Genomic DNA, 21,418 nt, shown 5'->3' with positions numbered 1-21,418 from the left:
ATGACAGGTAACAGCTGATAGCACTGGATCCTCCAATCATATCGGACGATTTCAGCTGACTCTGCTCCTCCTCCCATCACAATAACCTGTGCACACGCTAATTAGATGCTACAATAAAAAATATTGTGGCTATGTACATGTATTGTTTCCTGAAACAATAGGAAGCTAGAGTCTACACATGCTCTTCAGATCACCGGTTCTCAGGATTGTGGGGCACCAGCAGTCGGACCACCAGCAATTGGGAAGTTATTTCTTATCCCACTGATAAGGAACAACTTCCAAACTTGAGAATAACCCTCTAACAAAACTCTCCGGCAATGTATTTTTACGCTATTTTTTTTACAATTTGACTTTATTATTATATATACTGTATAGTAATGACTGTTCTAATATCTTTTCTCTCCATTAATCTTCACAGGGCAGCACACTGAGAAAGCGGAAGATGTATGAAGAGTTCCTAAGCAAAGTCTCCATTTTGGGTCAGTAGTCCCCCCGTGACGTCAGCAGCTGCACAAATCGCTTTCAGGCCGTAGAAACACATAAAGCTCAGTTACTACAGACCACACAGCAGCCACATAAACTGGCTTGGGGGGTCCTGCACGCTAATCATTTTATTGGTTCATGTAAGCTCACATCTGTTCCTCGGGGTTTTCTTAGTAGCTATCTGATCTCATGCACCAAACCTAAATGATTTTACATGTATGAGAAGCTGGGGCCGAAATCCTGAGGCTTTAATGTAGGAGGGGACGTAATCTGCGACACTGCTATAGCTGAAGGTAACCGGAAAGCTCGACAGGTGCGTGTCCTGTTTACACTATATATTGTTTAGTATCGGAATGAATGATTGTTGTTTGTGTATATTTTATTACTTTACTAGAAGAAATATGGTGATTATATATATACTAGATGGTGGCCCGATTCTAACGCATCGGGTATTCTAGAATAGGTATGCGGCCGACCGGGCGCAATCAGCAGAGCGGTATTTAAATTTGGAGCCAAAATCGCTGATTGGTCGAGGCCGGCAACCGCGACCAATTAGCAAAGCGGTGTTAAAATTTGGCGCCTATATCGCAGATTGGTCACGGCCGGCGCTCGCGACTAATCAGCAGAGCGGGGTTTAAATTTGCGCCAATAATGCTGATTGGTCGCGGCCAGCGAATGCGACCAATCAGCAGAGCGGGGTTTAAATTTGGCGGCAATAATGCTGATTGGTTGCGGCCGGCGGTCGCGACCAATCAGCAGAGCGTTATTTAAATTTGGCGCCAATAATGGTGATTGGTCACGGCCGCGACTAATCAGCAGAGCGGTGTTTAAATTTGTCGCCAATAATGCTGGTTATTCGTGACCGGTAACCGCGACCAATGAGCAGAGCGGTGTTTAAATATGGCGCTAATATCGCTGATTGGTCGCGGCCGGTGGTTGCAACTAATCAGCAGAGCGGTGTTTAAATTTGGCGCCAATATTGCTGATTGGTCGCGTCTGGCGTCCGCGACCAATCAGCAGAGCATTGTTTAAGTTTGGCGCCAATCTCGCTGATTGGTCGCGGTCGGCCGGCCACCGCGACCAATGAGCAGAACGGCGTTTAAATGTGCCTCCCATCTCGCTGATTGGTTGCGGTCGGCCACCGCGACCAATCAGCAGAGCGGCGTTTAAATTTGCAGCCGATATCGCTGATTGGTCACGGCCGGCCACCGCGACCAATCAGCACAGCGGCGTTTACATTTGCCGCCCATCCCGCTGATTGGTCGCGGCTGGCCACCGCGACCAATCAGCGTCGTATTAGTGTGGGCCCGGGAGCGGCGCTGCTTGTGCGGCTCCTTATTAGCGAGGACCGGGGAGCGGCGCTGCCTGTGCGGCTCCTTCTGCTGCGAGAAGCCGGGAGATGAGCGGCTGCTCGCAGCAGAAGCATCCCCACCGGCAGCACCGCTCCCCGGTCCTCCGTTCACACTTGCTGTCGGGAGATCAGCGGGCCAAGCCGCTGATCTTCCGACGTTACCCGCATGGAGGTCAGCGGCGCCGGTCGGGGTAGTTGTGCTGCTAGCGCCGCTCATCTCCCCGCTGCATCGCCGCTGACCTCCGTCCAGCAGATGAGCCGCTAACGGCCGCCATCTTTTTTCAGAAATCCCGCGGCGCTGATTGGCCGCTGCCGGACCAATGAGCGACGCGGGATTTCCAGGACAGACAGACAGACAGAAAGACAGACCGACAGATAGACAGACAGACAGACAGACAGACGGGATAAGACAATTATATAGTAGATCTGTCTATGTGTACACAGTATATGTGTGTGTATACATTTATATATATATATATACAGTGTATATATATATCTACTATATAATTGTCTTATCCCGTCTGTCTGTCTGTCTGTCCTGGAAATCCCGCGTCGCTCATTGGTCCAGCAGCGGCCAATCAGCGCCGCGGGATTTCTGAAAAAAGATGGCGGCCGTTAGTGGCTCATCTGCTGGACGGAGCTCAGTGGCGATGCAGCCGGGAGATGAGCCAGTAACGGCCAGTAACAGCAGAAGGACCTCGACCGCCGGACCCATCTGCGGGACGGAGATGCAGCCGGGAGATGACCGGCGCGAGGCGCTCATCTCCCGGCCGGTAGCAGCGGGAGGACCGCCGGCGTCGCTGACCTCCATGCGGAAGGGAGGACCGGGGAGCGCCGCTTCCCGGTCCTCACCAAGACGATTCGATGATTGGTCGCGGTCTTCGTACCGACCAATCACTGATCTTACCGCAAAAGTTAAACACTACTGTGCTGATTGGTCGCGGACGCTGCCCGCGACCAATCACCGATTTGGGCACCAAATTTAAATATCGGCCGCGACCAATCACCGATCTTGGCTCCACATTTAAACACCGCTGTGCTGATTGGTCGCCGACGCAGGGCGCGACCAATCACCGATTTTGTCGTCACATTTAAATAGCGTCCAAGACCAATCAGCACAGCGGTGTTTAATTGTGGAGCCAAGATCGGTGATTGGTCGCGGCCCATATTTAAATTTGGCGCCCAAATCGGTGATTGGTCACGGGCAGCATCCGCGACCAATCAGCACAGTAGTGTTTAACTTTTGCGGCAAGATCAGTGATTGGTCGCGGGCCAAGACCGCGACCAATCACCGATTTGTGCAGCACATTTAAATAGCGGCCGCGACCAATTGGATGTCAGCGCCGCTCCCCGGTCCTCCCTTCACACCCTAGCCGCATGGATGTCAGCGGCGCTGCCTGTGTGGCTACTTCCGCTGCGAGAACCCGGGACATGAGCGGGCGCTCGTAGCAGAAGTATCCCGACCCGCAACGCCGCTCCGCGGTCCTCCCTTCACACCCTAGCCGCACATTTGTGTTAAAAATCGCTGATTGGTCTCCGACGCTATTTGAATGTGGCGCCAAAATCGGTGATTGGTCGCGCCCAGCGTCGGCGACCAGTCAGCGATTTTTAGCACAAATGTCCGGACCTTTGTAACACCATGCGGATACTGTGGTGACATCAGCGGCTAGGGTGTGAAGGGAGGACCGGGGAGCGGCGCTGACATCCAATTGGTCGCGGCCGCTATTTAAATGTGCCGCACAAATCGGTGATTGGTCGCGGTCTTGGCCCGCGACCAATCACTGATCTTGCCGCAAAAGTTAAACACTACTGTGCTGATTGGTCGCGGACGCTGCCCGCAACCAATCACCGATTTGGGCACCAAATTTAAATATCGGCCGCGACCAATCACCGATCTTGGCTCCACATTTTAACACCGCTGTACTGATTGGTCGCGGACGCTATTTAAATGTGGCGCCAAAATCGATGATTGGTCGCGCCCAGCGTCGGCGACCAATCAGCACAGCGGTGTTTAACTTTAGCGCCAAGATCACTGATTGGTCGCGTGCGGAGAGCGCGACCAATCAGCGAATCGTATTGGTGAGGACCGGGGAGCGGAATCGTATTAGTGAGGACCGGGGAGCGCCGCTGCCTGTGCGGCTACTTCCTCTGCGAGAAGCCGGGAGATGAGAGACTGCTAGCAGCAGAAGTATCCCGACCCGCTGCACCGCTCCCCGATCCTCCCTTGACACCCTAGCCGCTGATGTCCCCACAGTATCCGCATGGTGTTACAAAGGTCCGGACATTTGTGTTAAAAATCACCGATTTGGGCGCCACATTTAAATAGCGGCCGATCTTACCGCCACATTTAAACACTGCTGTGCTGATTGGTCGCGGACGCCAGACGCGACCAATCAGCGAGCTTGGCGCCAAATTTAAACAACGCTCTGCTGATTGGTCGCAGACGCCAGATGCGACCAATCAGCGATTTTGGCGCCAAATTTAAACCCCGCTCTGCTAATTGGTCGCGGATGCCGGCCGCGACTAATCAGCATTATTGGCGCCAAATTTAAACACCTCTCTGCTGATTAGTCGCGGTCGCCGTCCGCGACCAATCAGCAGTATTGGCGCCAAATTTAAACACCGCTCTGCTGATTAGTCGCGGTCGCCGTCCGCGACCAATCAGCAATATTGGTGCAAAATTTAAACCCCGCTCTGCTGATTGGTCGCAGTTGCCGGCCGCGACCAATCAGCAGTATTGGCGCCAAATTTAAACACCGCTCTGCTGATTGGTCGCGGTGGCCAGCCGCGACCAATCAGCGATTTGGCGCCAAATTTAAACACCGCTCTGCTGATTGATCGCGGTTGCCGGCCGCGACTAATCAGCATTGTTGGCGCCAAATTGCCGGCCGCGACTAATCAGCATTATTGCCGCCAAATTTAAACACCGCTCTGCTGAATGGTCGCGGCCGTGACCAATCACCATTATTGGCGCAAAATTTAAACCCCGCTCTGCTGATTAGTCGCGACCGCCGGCCGCGACCAATCAGCGATATAGTCGCCAAATTTCAAGACCGCTTTGCTGATTGGTCGCGGTTGCTGGCCGCGACCAATCAGCGATTTTGGCGCCAAATTTGAACACCGCTCTGCTGATTGCGCCCGGTCTGCCGCATACATATTCTAGAATACCCGATGCGTTAGAATCGGGCCACCATCTAGTATATATATATGTGTGTATATATATATATATATATATATATATATATATATATATATATACCGTATATACTCGAGTGTAAGCCGAGGTACCTAATTTTACCACAAAAAAATGGGAAAACTTATTGACTCGAGTATAAGCCTAGGGTGGGAAATGCAGCAGCTATTGGTAAATTTCCCCATCCTGTTACACATTGCTCCCTCATCCCCAATCCTGGTATGCATGGCCCCCTCATCCCCAATCCTGGTATGTATGGCCCCCTCATCCCAATCCTGGTATACATGGCCCCTTCATCCCCAATCCTGGAATGCATGGCACCCCTCATCTCCAATCCTGGTATGTATGGCACCCTCATCTCCAATCCTGGTATGTATGGCACCCCTCATCACCAATCCTGGTATGTATGGCCCCCCTCATCCCCAATCCTGGTATGTATGGCCACCTCATCCCCAATCCTGGTATGCATGGCCTCCTCATCCCCAATCCTTCTATGCATGGCCTCCTCATCCCCCAATTCTGGTATGTATTGCACCACTCATCCCCCAATCCTGGAATGTATGGCCCCCTCATCCCCCAATCCTGGTATGCATGGCCTCCTCATCCCCCAATACTGGTATGTATGGCACCCCTCATCCCCCAATCCTGGTATGCATGGCCTCCTCATCCCCAATCCTGGAATGTATGGCCCCCTCATCCCTCAATCCTGGTATGCATGGCCTCCTCATCCCCCAATCCTGGTATGTATGCCACCCCTCATCCCCCAATCCTGGTAATGCATGGCCTCCTCATCCCCCAATCCTGGTATGTATGGCACCCCTCATTCCCCAATCCTGGTAATGCATGGCCTCCTCATCCCCCAATCCTGGTATTTATGGCCCCATCACTGCACACATAAAAAAATAAACACTTATACTCACCTTCCTTCCTCACCTCTGCTACAGATCTGCATCCTGCTCTGCTACAGCTGCTCATGTCAGCATTTGAGCAGCACGTGCGTCACTGCCATTCGCCCTCAGACACTGATGTGAGCTGCCGGCATATTCACTCCGCTCCACGCCAGGACTATGTGCGTGGAGAGGAGCAAATATGCATTCTCTTTAGTAGCGGGCACTGTTAGCAGGAGCTGCGGCTCAGCGCTCCTCTGTGCCCGCTACTAAAGAGAATAAATATTCATTTTTCTCCATGCCCATGGGAGTGGAGATGAGGAAATATTAATTTCCCTTTAGCAGCGGGCACATGAGGGAGCTGCAGCAGTGGCAACTGCGTGTGCCCCACTCATCCCCCGCCGCAACACCCCCTCCCCCCACACCATTATCCACCACCGGAATTTCTATATACTCTAGTATATACCCGAGTATAAGCCAAGGGGGGCTTTTTCAGCACAAAACATGTACTGAATAATTCGGCTTATACGCGAATATATATGTGGTATGTGTATTTGTATATATATACATGTATGTGTATATACAGTGGGGGAAAGAAGTATTTAGTCAGCCACCAATTGTGGAAGTTCTCCCACTTAAAAAGATGAGAGAGGCCTGTAATTGACATCATAGGTAGACCTCAACTATGAGAGACAAAATGAGAAAACAAATCCTGAAAATCACATTGTCTGATTTGGAAAGAATTTTTTTTCAAATTTTGGTGGAAAATAAGTATTTGGTCAATTGCAAAAGTTCATCTCAATACTTTGTTATATATCCTTTGTTGGCAATGACAGAGGTCAAATGTTTTCTGTAAGTCTTCACAAGGTTGGCACACACTATTGCTGGTATGTTGGCCCATTCCTCCATGCAGATCTCCTCTAGATCAGTGATGTTTTGGGGCTGTCGCTGGGCAACACAGACTTTAAACTTCCTCCAAAGGTTTTGTATAGGGTTTAGATCTGGAGACTGGCTAGGCCACTCCAGGACCTTGAAATGCTTCTTACGAAGCCACTCCTTCGTTGCCCTGGCGGTGTGCTTGGGATCATTGTCATGCTGAAAGAGCCAGGCACATTTCATCTTCAATGCCCTTGCTGATGGAAGGAGGTTTGCACTCAAAATCTCACGATACATGGCCCCATTCATTCTTTCATGTACATGGATCAGTCACCCTAGTTCCTTGGCAGAGAAACAGCCCCAAAGCATGATGTTGCCACCCCCATGCTTCACAGTAGGTATGGTGTTCTTTGGATGCAACTCAGCATTCTTTCTCCTCCAAATACGACAAGTTGTGTTTCTACCAAACAGTTCTACTTTGGTTTCATCTGACCATATGACATTCTCCCAATACTTTTCTGGATCATCCAAATGCTCTCTAGCAAACTTCAGATGGGCCCGGACATGTAATGGCTTAAGCAGGGGGACACGTCTGGCACTGCAGGATCTGAGTCCCTGGCGGCATAGTGTGTTACTGATGGTACCCTGTGTAACGTTGGCCCCAGCTCTCTGTAGGTGATTCACCATGTCACCCCGTGTGGTTCTGGGATTTTTGCTCACCGTTCTTGAGATCATCTTGACCCCATGGGGTGAGATCTTGTGTGGAGCCCTAGATCGAGGGAGATTATCAGTGGTATTGTATGTCTTCCATTTTCTAATTATTGCTCCCACAGTTGATTTCTTCACACCAAACTGCTTGCCTATTGCAGATTCAGTCTTCCCAGCCTGGTGCAGGATTGCAATTTGTTTCTGGTGTTCTTTGACAGCTCTTTGGTCTTCACCATAGTGGAGTTTGGAGTGTGACTGTTTGAGGTTGCGGACAGGCGTCTTTTATGCCAGTACTACAGGTAATGAGTGGAGGACAGAGGAGCCTCTTAAAGAAGAAGTTACAGGTCTGTGAGAACCAGAAATCTTGCTTGTTTGTAATTGACCAAATACTTATTTTCCCCACTGTATATATGTATAATCACAATATTTCTTCTAGTAAAATAATAAAGTACACCACAAAAAATTAATGTATTCAAATAATGATATATAATGTAAACTGGAATTTTTTTTTATCTGTGTATTGTCTATCTATCTATCTATCTATCTATCTATCTATCTATCTATCTATCTATCCTCCTATCTATCTATCCTCCTATCTATCTATCTATCTATCTCTCTATCCTCCTATCTATCTATCTATCCTCCTATCTATCTATCTATCTATCTATCTATCCTCCTATCTATCTATCCTCCTATATATCTATCTATCTATCTATCTATCTATCCCATATCTATCTATCTATCCTCCTATATATCTATCTATCTATCTATCTATCCCATATCTATCTATCTATCCTCCTATCTATCTATCCTCCTATCTATCTATCTATCTATCTATCTATCTATCTATCTATCTATCTATCTATCTATCTATCTGTCTATCTATCTATCCTCCTATCTATCTATCTATCTATCTATCTATCTATCTATCTATCTATCTATCTATCTATCTATCTGTCTATCTATCTATCCTCCTATCTATCTATCCTCCTATCTATCTATCTATCTATCTATCTATCCTCCTATCTATCTATATATCTATCTATCCTCCTATCTATCTATCCATCTTTCTATCTTTCTATCCTTCTTTCTATCTATCTATCTATCTATCTATCTATCTATCTATCTATCTATCTATCTATCTATCCTATCTATCCTTCTATCTATCTATTATCTAATATCATGTGTAAAACCACTTTATATACTTATATCATACCTGCTCGTTTATTCATAGTGGTGTGATTCATCGCATTTAGTCTGGGTTGGCGCCGCCCACGCCATTTCAATTCTGTTCCCGTTTTGCGCTGATGTCAGTATGCCGCGCTTGCGCAGTATGTCATGGCCAGCCGAGCTTGTTGATCTGGGAGCTGCGCATGCGCTGTGACGAGCGGCTCCGGCCGCACACAGTGTAGCTAGGAACTACACAGGGAACTACTACCTGGGAGGCTGTGCACCCAAACCGCTGGTGCTGCTTTTTTTCTTTTTCTTTTTATCTCCTATCTATGTATCATCTATCTATCTATATTTCTTTCTATCATCAATCTATCTATTTTCTATCATCTGTTTATCATCTATTTGTCGATCTATATTTCTATCTATCTATCTATACACACACATACACAGCCGCAGTAGTCTCAATTAGCTGACTGTCAAGGCATGCTAGGAATTGTAGTTTCACATCAGCTGGAGCGTCACAGGTTGATGACCCCTGTCCTATGGGATTGTCACCCAGCTTTCCTAGGCTGCTGAGAGACTCACCTCTTTAATAATGCTCAGTTATACAGGGGCATCTCACAAAATTAGAATATTATCAAAAAGTTAATTTTTCAGTTCTTCAATACAAAAAGTGAAACTCATATGTTATATAGAGTCATGACAAAAAGAGTGATCTATTTCAAGTGTTTATTTCTGTTAATGTTGATGATTATGGCTTACAGCCAATGAAAACACAAAAGTCATCATCTCAGTAAATTGGAATAATTAACAAAAAACACCTGCAAAGGCTTCCTTAGCATTTAAAAAGGTCCCTTAGTCTGTTTCAGTAGGCTCCACAATCATGGGGAATACTGCTGACTTGACAGATGTCCAGAAGGCAGTCATTGACACACTCCACAAGGTCCCAGAGTCTGGAGGAAGAGTGGAGAGGCCACAATCCAAGCTGCTTGAGGTCTAGTGTGAAGTTTCCACAATCAGTGATGGTTTGGGGAGCCATGTCATCTGCTGGTGGAGGTCCACTGTGTTTTATCAAGACCAAAGTCAGCGCAGCCGTCTACCAGGACATTTTAGAGCACTTCATGCTTCCCTCTGCCGACAAGCTTTTTGGAGATGGAAATGTCATTCTCCAGCAGGACTTGGCCCCTGTCCACACTGCCAAAAGTACCAATACCTGGTTTACACACAACAGTATCACTGTGCTTGATTGGCAGCAAACTCACCTGACCTTAACCCCATAGAGAATCTATTATAGAGAATCTATGGGGTATTGTCAAGAGTGAGATGAGAGACACCAGACCCAACAATGCAGACGAGCTGAAGGCTGCTATCAAAGCAACCTGGGCTTCCATAACACCTCAGCAGTGCCACAGGCTGATCGCCTCCATGCCACGCCACATTGATGCAGTTATTGATGCAAAAGGAGTCCCGACCAAGTATTGAGGGCATTTACTGAACATATATTTCAGTAGGACATTTCAGATTTTAAAAACATTTTTCAAGCTGTTGTTATAAAGTATTCTAATTTACTGAGATAATGACTTTTGTGGTTTCATTGGCTGTAAGCCATAATCATCTACATTACCAGAAATAAATCACTCTGTGTGTAATGACTCTATATAATATAGGAGTTTCACTTTTTGTATTGAAGAACTGAAATTAATTAAATTTTTGATGATATTCTAATTTTGTGAGAAGCACCTGTATACTCCCAAGAATAAATTAATGTCCTGGTCAAGTTACCCTTGTCCAGGTGATCTTGTGATCCACTGGAAATAAGCAATGAAGATACCCTCTCAGTGGTTGCCAGCAGAGGTATTGACACCCGTGAGGAATTGGTACATAAAGTACATTATATCAATCTTTGTGTGCAGTAAATCAACCCCTCTACTGGAACCCACCAAAAAAAAAACCATTTAACAAGTACATGCTATCCCCCCTGACATAGTAAATATTTGTATTCTCCGTAAAATAAAAATTCTGGAACTTCTTTCATTGGAACTTTTCATGGTGCTGTTCCTCTGTCATTCCTCCTGGAAATGTATACCAATGCTGATAGAAACAGAATGATTGTTAAAAGGGTATTCCTATCATATGCCAGAAATGTCGAGTATTTGTGGGTCCCACCAGTGTGCGTTTTTGACCTTCGGATTTTCTGCATCTAGTGCAAGTCTATGGGGAAAATCCGCACAGAAAACTCAGCATACCCACAAAATTGACATGTTGCAAATTTGAAACCCACACTGCAGGTCAAAAAAAAATGCACAGTGGGCCTGAGATTTCTATCAATCCCATCCACTTTTCTATAAGACAGTGCGTTTATGTCTTTTTCGCTTCTACTCTGAAACGCGTTGCAATAAATGGGACTTTTTTTTATACTTACCCCCTGGATTAACCTTAGTCAGCTCCACCTCCTGGGATCCCACTGCGCTCCTGTCTCCTTTAAGACTTATTTAAGGCTGTGTTCCGATTTGTGATGGAACTCAGCCTAATCATGGAACTTTTTTTGATTGTCTTTATTTTTCCCATTTTACTCAAATCTAATATTAATCTGCAACTTGGCCAATCAAGAAACATCACATCTCTAACCCCCTCCTTAATATTAGGAAATCTAAGTACACAGAAAATTAGGTTGTAAGGACACAATGTCGTAAATTCTCATGAAACTCGAAAAGGGAAGCTGCCCGAGCAAAGAGGTTAATCCTGTGTTCAACTCTGTGATTAATATGATTTTCCTAGAAACATCAGTCCTTTAGCATATTTCATCACTTTCAGTTGATGGAAATAACTAGTAAAATAATGCGTTCTGCCCTCAAACCATTAGTTTTTGTTAACATTTTTCAAAAACTTTTAAAACCAAATTTTTCATTCTTCACTATTCACCATGTTTGCCCTTTCTCTGTGCAGTAACAACCTCATATCCAATAAATTCCATTATTGTCCTTACCCCCGTGGCACTGCTCCCCTCCCCCACCCTCGTCCACTGATCAATCACCATTAGCCAAAGACAACTACCTGATAAGTGGCGCAGGCCCGGCCATTACCACCGGGCTCTAATTGCTCCGGAGAAGGATTTGCATTACTGATTACATTAGGTTACATGTTACTAAATACGTCAGAGCAAATAGCCGTGGCCGGTTTAACAAAACATCAATGCATCTGCTGCTTAGGAAGCAAACATTTCTTCCCCGAGCTCCGTCATGCCGGCTGGCATGAATAATTCAATGGATATGTTCTTGAACTTTCTCAAATGGTTCCAGCAAAAAAAAACTTAGGACGAAAACTTTTCATGTTTTGACTAATGGCTAATAAATCATGATTAAATTCTGCCCCCTGGAAGTCTTAAGCTTGGACTTTTCTATTACTTGTCTAAACAGCCCCCAAAATACTAGCAGAACGGTATCCTGGAAATGTCAGAATATGTCTCCACCAGGGTTCAAGAAAATATTGCACCTGTGTTTATGAATCCTTTACTGGAAATATCCCGCAGAATGGATATATTGAGTAATGGCGTCGTATTGCTGGGTTATGAACCAAGCACTGATGCCTCCCGAATGTAACGCAAAGGTTGGAATGGGTTTAGAAAGTGTCAAACTGGTCCAAAGGTTTCCATAGGACCCTCAAGAACTGGACCCCAATATTGGAGCATCTAAATGTTAATTTCCCCGGATTACCATGGATGTTACCATTATTAGGACACTAAAAATGACAAGACTAAATGGGCCATTACTCAGGACACCAGTTATCTACAGGGTTCCCAAGAACTGAACCCAAAGACTAGCCTGCGAGTAGAGTATGTCAATGGTTATCTCCTATGACCACCAGAAATTTTACCAAAATTTGGACACTGAAATGTTAATTTCCCAGGATTACCATTATTAGGACACTAAAAATGGCAAGACTAATTTTACAAGCTGGCAAAGAGGACCATTGCTCCGGACACCAGTTTTCTAGATGGTTCCCAAAAACTGAACCCAAAGACTAGCCTGCAAGTAGAGCATGTTTATGTTTATCTCCTATAACCACAAAAATGTAACCAAAATGTGGACACTGAAACAGTTGTAGCGGGTGGGAAAGTGGACAATTAAAGCCACCAGTTTCCCAAGAAACCCCACAACCAACCTAAGAGTAGAGCGTGTAAATGTTTACTACCGATGACCACCAGATACTTTACCATTATTTGGACAAGAAAAATATCAAGGATGGTTTTAGCTGATGGCAAAGTGGACTATTACCCAAGCCACCACTTTACCATAAAGCCTTCCAAGGACTGAGCCCCCCAAAAAGCCTGAGAGTAGAGCATGTGAATGTTTATTTCCTTGGAGCACCAGGGACTTTACCTTCAGTTGGACCCTGAAAATGGCAACTCAGAAGGACGGGATGTTTTAGTAGATGGCAAAGTGACTGTTGCCCATGTGTCCAGTTTCTTATTGACTGGATTCTGAATAACATCCCGAGTGTGCTCATTATCCAGGATCAACAAGGACTTTACTAATTATTTAAATGCATAAAATGGCAGCTTTGTTAGGGAATTGAATGGCGGTATAGTGGGCACTGTATGGTAGTATTATATGGACACTGTAGTGATGCATCATTGACATTGTATGACAGATGTAGGCTCCAATCACACCTCTTTATGGGATACATTTGGCACACAGTACAGGGTCATCTCCAGATGCATGCTCTGAACATGAAGCCTCAACATATATCACTGAGTACCATATAGTGGTATTCGTCATCTATAGCCTCCCCCACCTCAAAAAAAAATTATATTTCTCGTTACATGTACCCTATATGGAGCGGGCTCCATTCCTAAACCCACTCCATAAACTCCCACCTTTACCAAGATGTCAGGTCATGGAGCGGCCATCAGATGAATGTCTCTCAGTATAATACATGCATGGCTTGAATCCGCAAGAGCAGAACCCAATTTTAGAGAGGAATTATGAACAGGGATTATCTTCATGATACAACCCCTTCAATAGGAAGGTGTCTAAACAAGCTATTTGAGAGAAGACAAAAATGATCTGATTTTTCCAAAAACAGCGCCACTCTCATCCATGGACAACCACTGGTATTGCAGCTTATTCCCTCTCAATGAAATGCAACCTAAAGCCAAGACCGAAGACTGAAATTGTTTCTGAAAAAAAAGCAGTCTTAGAAGTTGCCCAAAATACCAATATAATCTCTGTTTTGTTTGGTCCAAGAGGCCAACGTAGGTCCCCTAAGCCCATGGAGATGTGGGCAATGGCCTGGGTCGCCTTGTGTGGACATCCATAAGATATGAGATCTGTCTATGGCCAAGTCTAATGATGCGACTTATCCTTCTTCTGATGGGGGCACATGCCATCGATAGCAGCTACGCCACCTCTGGAAAAAAAAAAACAGACCGCTATTTCTAACCCCGGCCAATCCCATTAAGCAGAACGCCATGCCTGCATGTTCCCATGATCAACCCCTATTTACTAATTCTCCAAACAAATCAGAGGTGATAATTAATTTATAATTTTCCTTCTGAACAGCTGCAGGAATGAAAAGGGAAACTCCTTATAAAATCCTATTAAGTATAGCAAATGGACTGTCTTCCAGGACAAACTTTCGGCTCCAGCGCTGTTGAACGTGCGCCAGGGACATCTCCGCTGCCGAGAACGTTCTGATATGTTTAGCACTTGCCACGACAAGTAATTTAGTAATATACCTCTTTTAGCAGAGCAGGACTTCTTAACCACGAATATTAACGTATGGAGGGAAGCGTGAAATCCTTAGCTTATATCTGACATCTGAACCTCACTGACTACGTCCTTGGACAACTAGGCTTTCCAAATGCTGCAGACTACAACTCCCAGCATCCCAGCATGCACTCACCGCCAGGGCATTGTAATTTTAAGTGAGACGTTTGAGGCCACATCTACTGTATGAATCCTATAGTCACACGGGTTTCTTACATACCTCCTTTCCAGAATCCCTCGATAAATGGGAGCGTCTTACCGTGGCCGACGCATTGGAACCCGTGCAGTTTGAAGATGGAGAAAAGATAGTGGTTCAGGGAGAACCGGGAGATGACTTCTTCATCATTACCGAGGTCGGTGTACACATATCTTTTTATTTCATTGCCTATCACAATAGTAGCCAGCGTCGTCTACGCACAGAGTAGGTTGGAGAAGCCTCTTCTTACCAAAGATCTGAAAAAGTTGTTTTTCGGAGAGAGCGCCTTCCAGCAGGAGTGGATTGGTGCTGATTGTGGCCAAATCTGGTATAAGGGCTTCTGAAGACTACACAGTGATGTTAAAAGGAGTCTATCAGCTCAAAACGATTATTCAAACCCAGCACAGGCGCTTGGTGCACCCTTGGTGTGGACAAACAGTTCAGTGCCCCTTCCCATCTACTTGTTTTGCATATATCTCCACTCGCCTCTTCCTTAAATGACTTCTCTGTCTTTACAGGACATGGGTGGAGATAGATGGAAAAAAGGTGAGAAGGGGCACTGAATCGGTTGGCCATGCCTTGGGTGTACTGAGCGCCTGTGCTTGGTTTGAACAGTCATTTTGTGCTTTAAGATGTTCTATAGTAAAGCATACTCATAATTCCAAAGCAGTAGTCAAGTAGAGACCAAATATAGGGTCTGAATTTTCAAGTTCCCTTTCTTTGGCTTGGCCTGAGTGAATAAACAGCCTTGGGGGAGAGTCACACCGCCGTATAACTCAGACAAGGGACGCAAAGCTCGGACTGGCAGTCGGCTCACATGACAGGAGCGTGAAAGCATGTATTTCTATGCAGCTATAACGCTCGGCTCAGAAGAGCCGACGGCCTGTCCGAGCATTGCGTGGCGATCCTTGTCCGATTTATACGGCCGTGTGACTCTCCCCTTAGGTTGGTAATAAGCTTCTAATATTTGGGGAAGCTCTTGCTTGACTAACAGCTATTCCTCCTGACCTCTTCATACACATGCATGCTCAGTTGGGCTGAGTGTGTATGTGTTCCTACTGGGGAGTCAGTAGCAAGCTTCTGCCACCTGCTGAAGGAATATCAGCCAAACTCTCAATGGTCGGTCATTGTTATGATACTGGCGTAGTACTGCTGGAAAGCAGTGGCCGAAGGAGCACAAGCAGGAACAGCAAGCAGTAATAGAAGTTCTTAGAGATAGCAAGGAGTTGTAGGAAACAATCCATAGATGAATAGAACAGTCTGGGTAAGAATGTTTAAGAGCTGGAGACTGAAACTAGGCTAACAGCTAGACACAATACTCAAGCAATGAGTGAGAGATTCATGCGGCTTTAACTAGGCCCAAACAGGAAACTAGGTGGATTCCATAGATTCAGAATCTGCCATCTTGGTACAGGGCAATTGCAGAACACAACAGCAGCTTTCAGTGTTAAGGAGTGAAACTGCAGCACAATATTAAAGTGAACAATAGCGGTCACTAGTGGTCAAACTGTAAAAGGGCAACAGAAATCCTGACAGCCATTCCATTCAACATTGGTGGGTTTAGCTGACATTAGTTTACACCTGGACTTCCTAATGCTTCTTCATCTGTCCATAAACGCAAGATTTGGTTTGTCAACCTACATTTCCTCCATTAATTCAGTCATTTAAATAGATACGAAAATCCATGTTTGTGTGGGAACCATTAAGTCCATGGACACTACTTTACTAGGTCCATTCAAAAGCGACAGTATTCTCTAAGTAGTAACTAAAAAAGTACGTAATATATAAAAAATATACTGATATAGCATAAGATAAAGGAATTGGATGGACACTTTGATATGAACATCAAAAAATGGGTCTGGTATTCAATCAATGTAGAGGAGTGTCACCTGGGTCTACAGAAGTTACTCCATATTTATCAAGATTGGAGACATTGTCAAGGTTGGTCAAAAAGTCTTCATGTTAGGACTATACATGTCTGGCAGACCACCACATATATGACAAAGAAATCATGAGCTCTAAACGGGATGAAGCTTAATAGGAACCTGTCACTTGCTATAAATATATGATTTTTGTGCCTGGTGTGAATGCCGCTGTTCTCCTGAATCCGGGGTTGTGTTTCTTTTGTTCCTGCTCCTCTCCATTCCTGAGATATGGCCCTCTCATCCCTGTATATAAATCTAGTCTTGTTATGCAAGTGGGCGTGGTTCTCAGCTGCGATCTGTGGGCGTCTTCTTGAGGACCACACCCAATTGGCTAAAAAGACTAGAGTTACTTACCAGGAAGAGAGGTCATATCTCCGGAATAGAAAGGCGCAGGAAGAAAAGAAAAATAGCGCCGGATTCAGGAGAAAAGCCTCATTTTCCCCAAATTTGGGATTCAATTTAAGAGAAACCAATATAAGAATTAATGCCTGTTATCATACTATAATATGGGATTATTGCATGTGTTGAGCCTTGGAGATGCATATATTAATGATATAAAGATTCCCTACCTACCTGATGTTCTTTATATAAGGTAGTAGGAATTATGTTTTTTAAGCGTATCTGCGCCAAAAACTCTTCTGATGTAAATCTACTTTGCTGTTCATATGAGGAGTTTTCTGAGATTTTTTTTTTTTCTTGAAGAGGTTTTGAAAAACGTCTGGTAGAATAAATTAAGTGTATGTCACTTCTTTGACCCGGATTGTGAAGGAAATTGCACAATCAGGGAAAAACAAACACTCCCAAAACTCTTTACTTGGTTAAGAAAAACTCTTTGGAACTCTTCGAAAACTCCGAAACTGTTTCTACTTGAAAAATTCATGGTTTTTGAGGGCCTCAAAAAATTGAGTGTGAACATGGCCTTATTATGGATTGATTATAGCTATTTACGTCAGAACCATGGACAGGGATATCATTATAACTGGAGATTTTGTGTGTGGAATCAGGTATTAACTTTATATTTTCTTTTTCCCATTTTCCTAGATTCCAGATTTAGGTCACACGACATTTTCGCTATGTAGTACATGGATGATTGTATCCCAGGGGTTGTATTAGGTGTATTTTTGGCCTTTAATACGCCATATAATATAAAATAATAGGGGATTATTGTCATCAGCACGATGGAGGACATAAATACACATAATAGACAGCTGCGATAGCGATTCATTGTAATGCTAGCACACGGGCTGATGATCTGCGATATGTTGATTTTCTAGCTTTCGAGGATCTAGGTTTAATGAAAACCTGCCACATGCCTCCATTTCCATATCTGATCTAACCAATGCGGTTGCCTTCTACTATAAACATAGATATGAGTAAAACCGTAGCCTAAAGGTAGACATTTCTTCTTAACCCGTTCCAAGTGTTGAATTATCTTGAGGGTTAGGGGTTCTCCAAAATTAATGGCCACGGTATGAATGATTATGATGTGATTTGGCAGCCGTTTCCAGGTTTTTTAGAAAAAAAATAAGAAAAAGTTCCTTCACCCAAGTTTAGAGGTTCCCGCGATCCACCCCATTTCCATGGATATAAGAGCAACACAGGCTGGCAAAGAAAGTGCTGATGTGGCACGGCTCCAAATTTCAACAGCTGTTCCATTAAAAAAAAAAAAGTTGGTAACTATTTATGTACGTTGCCAATTTTCCACGCTGCTTTATCTCTTGATGAGGCGCCTGTGTTAAGGAAGGGGAAAGAAATCTGTGAACACTTGTACGTCCTTTCGAAGAGCCGGTAAAATCAACGGCCCCAACGTTGGCCGGAGCAGATTTTGATCAAGCAAATGACCTGAGTACCTGATAAAGATGATCTCATAAGAGTTGAATTCGTAATAGGAAACATGTTGGAGCTTGCGGAAAGATGTTGATACAAGGGCATTCTTAGATCATGAGTCTTTCTGAAGCTAATCGCTTGCAGACTTCTGTATGAAAAGAAGCGGGAGTCTCCGGGGTTCATCGCCGGTGGAAGCCTCTGTTTGAATGAAGATTAAATGTCTTGAGTACCAGTCACATACGGGGTATCATGGGAGGGTGGTCTGACAATGTCAGGAAGAACATTGGATTACTTCTGAATGCACGGAGTTGGCAGGAACATCAGAGTGCAAAATATAATATTTATTTCATGCCGAGATGATTTATTTGAACATGAGCTTTAGGGATGTTACAAGAAATCAAAGAAATAGTTTAGTAGGTGGTAAAAGCTATGGAGTGAGTGCATTGATAAAATTGGGCTCATTCACATCAGGTCGGGATTACAATGCACTTTTATAAGCCCTTTAGAGGCACTTCTATTGGCCCTTTTGTCATGGGCCATTCGTTTCTGAAGAATGAGCAGACACTTGATCAAGTTTATTTTATGCAGTCTAAAAATTATCACTATTGTGCCATCAGCAGTATGCAAACTGTATGGGGACCAGGTGATTGTATTAACGATAATTGATCCCCATACGGTTTGCATTGGACTAGGTCAAAATGTAGATTAACTTGCTATATAGGCACTCATTTGGGCAGGAAATTTGTGTAAATTGGCATTTAGTGGTCCCAAAAGCTCTCTCTGGTCTTTAGGTGAACTCTTCTAAATTAAATTTGTCTTGAAATGGTTTTCCAGGGGAGCCCGGTAGGTGATCAGCTGATTGATCTGGGCCTTACATGGTTAAACCCCAGTGATCTGGTGTTATAATTGGGGGAAGCAGTGTCACGTTTGTCCAAGATAGACTATGTTCACATCACGTTTTATTCAGAGCAGTTGACCACCAATTTGTTGCCCACCTCAAATAGGCAGATACTGTCAAAATTGATGCCCAGCATAGCAAATAGTGACTCTGAATCCCATTTTTTACCAGGCTTCAGACATAAGCCCCAACGGAGCCAGTGATGAGTGGATAAAACTTAATGTTAACCCAGCCTAATGCTTACATTACTGCTCTCTGTTTTGTTATGTCTCACCGAAGAAGTAGCAGAGCTGGGTTTGTCACAGAATCCAAGGCAGAGCTGGCCAGTGGTGTAGCAGGGTTACCCAGTAATGTAGCAGAGCTTGGTTTGTCAGAGAGTCATTTTAGTTCTCTTCTCATAAACTACAGACTAGTCATGTATCCAGCTGTAAAGAGACATCTAGGCAGGGAGCTTTTTCCCGGTATACGCAGACTGTAGGGCTCTGATGCTCTCTGTACAAAGTCTAACTTTGTCCACCAGTCCAATGGACATCGCTAAAGCCAATCATTGCAATGTTAGCAAATTAGTTTTCAGAAAATGCCTTGCCACCATTCTTTCCAACAAGGGAAGATTTCAGCTGGGTAAGGCATCAACCAGAAGAACAATCTGGAATGGCCCAATGTTATGCCATGAACCAATACCAGCAATTTTAACTTTGGGGACCAATGTACAATAAGTCTATCCTGGAGACATTCTTCATCCCGATATCAGACATATGTGCACCGCCGTATACGGTATGTCTGACATTCTATATCCAGATAAATCTATCAGCATTGGCCTCTGTTTTTTACCTACTTCAGCCTACAATTAGTCCTGAGTGTGTAAAACTTGCAAGAAGCGAGAGAGGAGAAGAAATTTCAGACAATTCTAGATCTGGTTTCCCAGTGAAGTTCACACAAGCAGCTCCTTCTTTCCCAGACTGGACAGATGTGGAATGTATCCGAGTCCAGGGTCACGGTATTATCCCATATGAGCTTCCTGGCACAAGTAGGAAAAACTTTTAAGAGCCATGCAATGGTTATTGTCATAAAGAATTACATTCTGGCAGGCTGCAGCCTCAACAGATGTACAGTCCCCAACAAAGAAACCAAGAGTTTACATGCTCCTTGTTGTATTTTTACTATATTTATGTTCTTGTTATCTCGTGTGATGGTTTTGCCTTTGTTGCTATGAAATACGTTGCTTCTTCTAAAATTATTTGGTGATTGACCAAGCGGCAAAGTCAACAGTGTAATGTACCAATGACAGGGTCTACTCTGTCCACGATCGGTTTGTAAGGGGCACAGCTTTCGGCACGCGATGCAGCCTTTTCATTATTGATATTGTTCTGTATAGGCCACTAAGCGTACAGAGTGCAGGTAATATGTAAGTACTCCCCCGAGTGCCGCAGACTTTAAAGAGGTTGACTACTACTTTAATATTAATGACCTATCCTTAGGATATCTCATCAATGTTTGATCGGTGGGGATGTGACTCCCGACACACCTTCCGATCAGCTGTTCTCGGCCGGAAGTGCTCAGTTATAATGCTCCGTCTACTGACAGTGGCCATGGCCGGGTACTGCACATTGATTTGAATAGGGAGTGGATGTGCAGTAGACGGAGCAGCTACGTAACTGAGCACTTCCGGCAGCCGCCAGTACCTAGGACACCTGATCGGCGGGGGTGCCGAGTGTAGCACCCCCACCAATCAGACTAAGGATAGCTCATCAATGTCAAAGTAGTGGATAGCCTCTTTAAATGGCAGGGTGCCAAGAATTAGACTCCCACCAATCTAAGGCTTAATTCAGACATACTTGAAACACAGTCCGAGTACCATGATGTCCGGACTGACTACAGGTTTCCTGATGCAAAGTCGACAGCCTCCTAGGATGTTAAGTTTGGTATCAGGAGACCTGCTGTCCAGTGCATAGACTAGCTGCTGGTGGAGAAGCGTGTGACCGGACCTGTGCATCAGCCTTGTCCAATTGGAATCCTCACATGAGATAACTGCTTTTCTATTGGAGGAGACTGGTCACATGTTCCTCCACCAGCAGCTATTTTATGGATAGGAGAGCTTCCAGTTTGTGAAGGAAGCGGTACTAACGAGCAGGA

At 44.8% G+C, this 21,418-nt stretch overlaps 1 protein-coding gene across 4 annotated transcripts in view; it reads left to right on the top strand.

Moving 5' to 3' along the window:
• PRKAR1B (protein kinase cAMP-dependent type I regulatory subunit beta) overlaps window positions 1-21,418 on the top strand; it is a 234,048-nt gene that overhangs the window by 192,889 nt on the left and 19,741 nt on the right. For all 4 annotated transcript variants that reach the window (XM_073648024.1, XM_073648025.1, XM_073648027.1 and 1 more), the window contains 2 exons: window positions 419-479; window positions 14,671-14,792. In XM_073648024.1, the coding sequence (XP_073504125.1) occupies window positions 419-479; window positions 14,671-14,792 (183 nt within the window). The remainder of the gene's footprint in view (window positions 1-418; window positions 480-14,670; window positions 14,793-21,418) is intronic.

This window comes from Phyllobates terribilis, unplaced genomic scaffold (genome assembly GCF_046119375.1).
Source record: "Phyllobates terribilis strain yellow unplaced genomic scaffold, ASM4611937v1 Scaffold_9__5_contigs__length_417890890, whole genome shotgun sequence".
NCBI classification, from domain to species: domain Eukaryota; kingdom Metazoa; phylum Chordata; class Amphibia; order Anura; family Dendrobatidae; genus Phyllobates; species Phyllobates terribilis.
This window is presented reverse-complemented; position numbering and strand designations above follow the sequence as displayed.